Below are 5,165 nucleotides of genomic sequence, written 5' to 3'. Positions count from 1 at the left end.
ATTGGGGAATTGGGGAGATGGAAACAGTGCTCGGGAATTGGGGGAAGGGGAACAGACAAGTTGCTGTCCTTTTGTTCTTCAGTCTAGTTGTGGAGGACGTTGCCTCACTGGCCCAAGAGGGCAGTGTCACTGGCCCTCACATGTGAGATCCGAACCGGGGCCCTCTGGCGTCCCAAGCCAGTTCTTAACCACCGCGCCACTCGGCCGGCCCCCCTGGTCCTTCTTTCTTCCTTCACTTTGGCATCTAAAAAAGGGTGGGTGCTGCTCACCCTGGCATATGCAGCATCATCTGGGAATGTGGGTGTCAGGGAAGAAGAAGAAAACAGAATGGGCAGCCCCTGGCCTGTTCTGGGCCAGCCTGTGTGATTGTGTGCATTGGTGTGCACTTGGGGGCCGGGTGTGGCTTTGTGCAGCTGTCCTGGAGATGGCACCTGATCTGGTTGGGTGCTGGGCTTCCCCAGATAACACAGGGAGCTCAGTGTTAGTGGCTAGTGTGTACATAGTCGAGCACACGTAGAGGTTGGATTTTGCCCTTTCTCCCTTGTGAGCAGAAGAACGGGGCTTCTGGGGGGCCCAGGGACCCTGGGATTGGTTTGACGAGGAGAATCAGAATTGAGGATGTTTATCTGGAGACCCTTTCAGAAGCGGTTGGGACAGCTTTGGCTGAGGTGAGGGTGTCCGTGTGTTTGTGTTGGGTAGGGGAGAGATGGGGCAGGATGGCCAGTCTTCTGTGGTTACATCTTCTCTTCACTGCCTAGATGACAAAACTTGGCCCACCCTGGGGGTTTATCCTGGAGAAGGGGCAGTCAGCCTAGCACAGGCAGAATGGTGGGCCCAGCCTCCCCCAATTCCTCCATTCAGCCTCCCCACCCCTACACAGGAGCACATACCTTACCACCAGCCCTGACCTGCCCCACCTGCCACTTTAAATCTTGGAGGCTGCCTGCCCTGCTCCTCCCACCTTAACCAGGCTGCTTATCTGGGTCCTGAGGTAGGGGCGGGGGCACTAGCCCAGCCTCCTGGGTGCTGAGGCTCTGTTCCTGGTTTTTTTTTGCCATGGAACTGGACAAGCAACAGGAGTACAGCCGGGTAAGTGTTTGGGGGGCCATGGCCAAACTGTATATGGTGAGAGACAGATACCTGAGTTCGAGGGATCCTGGAGAACCATGGGAGTCTGGGGTGTTATGAATGGGAGAGGGGGACACAGTCCTGTAGTTTGATTGTGCTCCCGGCACTCCTCCCTCCGAGGCCCCTGAGTGGTATCTGGGTGGGCTGTGTGTGGCGAGGGGGGCGGAGTAAGTGGCAGGGCCACAAAGCACTCACATGGGCCTGGGTATTTAAGTGCTGGCAGCAGCCCACCCTCCCGGGAAGGAGCCAGGAACCAAGGTCTGCCTAAGAGTGAATTGAAGTTGAGGTGGAAACGAGGAGGACCATGTCCCAGGTCTGTCTGGCAGGGTGTATATATGCTGAGCACATCTTTGTGTGAACTGTGTCAGGTCCCTGTGGGCCCGTGGGTCTGTTTTCCAGCCCTGTGAGTCGATGCCAACCTGTCTGTATGCTAGACTGTGTTTATCTGTGTGAGTGTGCGTCAGTGTGCATTTGTGCACGTCAGGGCTGGTGTCTTTGTGTGTACCTGCCTGTTAATGCAGGCTTAGGGCACATGTTGTGTGCTTGTGTGTCAGTGCTGGCGTGTGTGGGTGTCTTTGTGTGCCCTTGTGTCGTGGATCTTCGTGTATCCGTGTCAGCATGTGAACACCTGAGTGTTTATCTGTGTCTCATTCTGGTCTTTAGTCTGCCTATCAGTGTGTGTTCCCATGTGTGTGGGCTCTGTCTCTGTATGTCATGAGGAAGCCCATCCTAGAAGAGAAAGGGAAAGGAAACAGGAAGATGGGAGGGGCTAGCCACGTGGGCAGGTAGCACTGCAGCCTTCTGGGGCACTCTCCTTCCCTCTGCCTCCTCAGACCTTGGGCTTGGGGCTCTCCTGACTTGATTCTGAGCCTCAAGCCCCTGGTCTCCTATTATAGTGCTCTCTCTTGACAGGACAGTGTGCCTGGCTGACTCTCGTACCACCAGGACCCTGCCTCCTCCCCCTCATGTCCTGCTCTGTCCACCCTTCCTAGGAACGCCAGCGCCTGGAGACCATCCTGAACCTGTGTGCCGAGTACAGCCGGGCTGACGGGGGACCTGAGGCTGGGGAGCTGCCCAGCATTGGGGAGGCCACGGCAGCATTGGCACTGGCAGGCCGGAGGTCCTCACGAGGCCTTTCAGGGGCCGTTGGGGCCTCTGGGCGGAGCAATGAAGAGCCTGGAGGTGCCACCCAACGCCTGTGGGAGAGCGTGGAACGCTCAGATGAGGAAAACCTCAAGGAGGAGTGCAGTAGCACTGAAAGCACCCAGCAGGAGGTGGGATGTGGGGAGGAGGGGCACTGCTCTCACAGTGAGGGGGCGGAGGGCAGCCCTGCGAAGAGGCAGAGGAGGCAGGCCTGTGGGGTAGAAGCCAAGGCCCAGTGAGGGGGAAGCAACTGAAAGATCAAGATAGGGAAGAAATCAGGGACTGGAGGTGTAGAAATGAGGCAAGGAAGAGAGAGAGGTGTTGATGAGTTTGCCAAGCTATAAATGTGCTTTATGACCTGCCTTTCCATCAGGGCCTAGTACTCAGCGGTGCATCTTTATTCCATTTAAATGAGCCCGTATTGCTCCCCATGCAGGGAGGGGAATCGGTCTTCTATCTCAGTCCACCTGCCCCTTCCAAGTGCCCTGAGGAATGGGGATCCGTTCTCTTAGTCTCATCCTGGAAGGCTCTATGCTTCCCCAGCTGACAGCTTCCCTCCCCTTCAGCATGAAGATGCGCCCAGCGCCAAGCTCCAGGGAGAGATGCTGGCCCTTGAAGAGGAGCGGGCTCAGGTGTTAGGACGAGTGGAGCAGCTCAAGGTCCGCGTGAAGGAGCTGGATCAGCAGCTGCAGGAGTCGGCCCGAGAGGTGAGCCGTGAAGGCCCTGGCTGGACGTTTCCCCAGGCAGAGTGAAACCCCCCAGTGTGGCCTGAGTCCAACTGCCTTGACTGACCTTGATGTGGACCCTGGTATTGCCCCCAGGCTGAAATGGAGCGGGCGCTGCTGCAGGGGGAGAGGGAGGCAGAGCGGGCACTGCTGCAGAAGGAGCAGAAGGCAGCGGACCAGCTGCAGGAGAAGCTGGTGACCTTGGAGACGGGCATCCAAAAGGAGAGGGACAAGGTAACCAACACCTGGCCTGGCTCAGTGCTGGGACCAGTGGGCTCGGAGAGGAGAAATGCCTTCTCTGGGGCCCCTTACCCCTTACCTCATCATCCATCCTGTAGACTGGGTGGTCTCAGTGCCCCTTCAGGGGCAGGGGCCTTGTCCTCTGTGGAAGGTACCAGCGTGGAGGGCACTACGGGCTGAGCTGGTGTCTGGGGTCTCCTCTGTCTGGGTCTCTGTGCTACTTCTGGGTGTGTGGGTGCCTGCCATTCTGGGCCCTTCATGGCCATTTTAGGAAGTACCAAAGCCCCTTCTTGGGAAGTGAGGGACTGGTGTTGGGGAGTGATTCAGGTTTGGGTCCCTCCATCTGGAAAATGTCTCCCTCCAAAGCATGCATCAGGTGCTCAGGACGTGGTCTTTGGGAGATGGCCCTCAGGTCTCTGCTTCCCCTGAGCCTTCTGGATCTGCAGCCTCCCATCTCAGATGGCCCCAGCTCCTGCCCCTGCCCCTTTCAGATTTCATGCCAGCCTGCAGGGGCAGCTCCGTCTCACAGGAGCCATGCCAGCCATGCCCAAGATGCCCAACAATGTGCCAAAAGCTCTGAAGTGGAGAGGGGCCATCTATTTCTGGACTAGACAGTATTTTTCCAAGAATTAATTTTCCTTCTGGATTTTTTTTGAGAGTGTTTTCCTCCTTCCTCTCAATTTTGAAGCTCTTAAAAATTCTTTGACACCCCCACGTTTTTTGAGCTTTGGCTCTGGCCCCCAAACCACACTCCCAAATTCTGTGCCAAATTAACTCCACGCTTACCAAACAGGCCTGCACTAATGTCCCCTCTAATCACTGTCCTGGGCTCTCCGCATGCCCCTAACTACCAGTGCCACCCAGGCAGGGCTGAGCCACGCCTGCTTTTGTACTAACTCCATGGGCACCTCTGTGCCCTTGGCCTCTCCCCTCTAATGCTGCTTTCTTCCTTTCTTGGTGTGGGACCCCAGGGTTTTGATCAGAAAGGAATGGGCAGGGGGCATAGCTCAACTTGACTCTATGGGGCGTTAGCAGGATGGGCACAAGGCTGGGGGAAATGCCTGGCTTAGGAGCTTCTCGGCGTGAAGAGCTCCTCCCATTTGGAAAAGCCTGGGTGCTGCTTCCACAGACTGTTGGAGGGAGTCGCCTGCTGTCCTCCACCCATCTGCCCACCTTCCTGTCAGTGTGGAGGGGTAAGGAGGTCCAGTTGGGATGTCATGGCTTGTGGAGGGCTGGGACAGAGACTCTCTGTCACACAGTGGCTACGCTTCCTAAGCTTCCCCTTGAGGCTTTCCAAATTCAGGTACCCCAAGCCGAGGGTGGAAATGGGTAGCCTCTCCCCTTCTTCCACCCCTGAGTTGTCCAGAACATAGGGTATTGTAAAGGCTGAATGCTGGGATCCCAGGAACTGGCCTGACAAGATCTTCCTCTCCAGGGTGTTAGGGTGGGTGGGAAAGGGTTCAGCATAGGGTCTTACTCCTGGATGAAGCTCAGCATTTCAGAAGGAACCTACCTAACTTCATTTCTCAGTGGCCTGGCATTGCCTGGAGGCGTGGGCTTGGTCTTCTCTCTGGGCCCAGTTATTCGAGGAGGAGGTGGTGGTGGTGGTGGTGGTCGTTGTCCTCCTCCGGCTCACTCAGCATCCCTCCCCAGCCCCCAGCCCATGGCCCCACTCTGGCTTTGGAATCAGTCGTCAGTTTTTCTTCTGCCTATCCTTAGGAGGGGTGACTCACGAGCTCCCCCCCCCCTTTCCTGCCCTTAGAGGTGTCATCTCACCCCAGACAGGGCCATCCACCTCCTCTCTGTATACACTCCTGGGGCTCCTATTACCATGGCAACGGCTGAACTAATTACAACCCTCATCCAGCTGAAGTTCAGCCTGCTATGCCAGCACCCCACCCCCACCCTGGGCAGGAGGGAGGGAGGCCA

At 56.9% G+C, this 5,165-nt stretch overlaps 1 protein-coding gene across 19 annotated transcripts in view; it reads left to right on the top strand.

Annotated features, from left to right (window-relative positions):
• Positions 1-5,165, top strand: part of PHLDB1 (pleckstrin homology like domain family B member 1) — a 47,906-nt gene that overhangs the window by 19,674 nt on the left and 23,067 nt on the right. For all 19 annotated transcript variants that reach the window (XM_019647446.1, XM_019647447.1, XM_019647445.1 and 16 more), the window contains 3 exons: positions 2,121-2,402; positions 2,838-2,978; positions 3,093-3,230. In XM_019647446.1, the coding sequence (XP_019502991.1) occupies positions 2,121-2,402; positions 2,838-2,978; positions 3,093-3,230 (561 nt within the window). The remainder of the gene's footprint in view (positions 1-2,120; positions 2,403-2,837; positions 2,979-3,092; positions 3,231-5,165) is intronic.

Source organism: Hipposideros armiger, unplaced genomic scaffold (assembly GCF_001890085.2).
Source record: "Hipposideros armiger isolate ML-2016 unplaced genomic scaffold, ASM189008v1 scaffold_111, whole genome shotgun sequence".
NCBI lineage: Eukaryota > Metazoa > Chordata > Mammalia > Chiroptera > Hipposideridae > Hipposideros > Hipposideros armiger.
The sequence above is the reverse complement of the archived record's forward strand: the minus strand, read 5'-3'. Positions and strand labels throughout refer to the sequence as shown.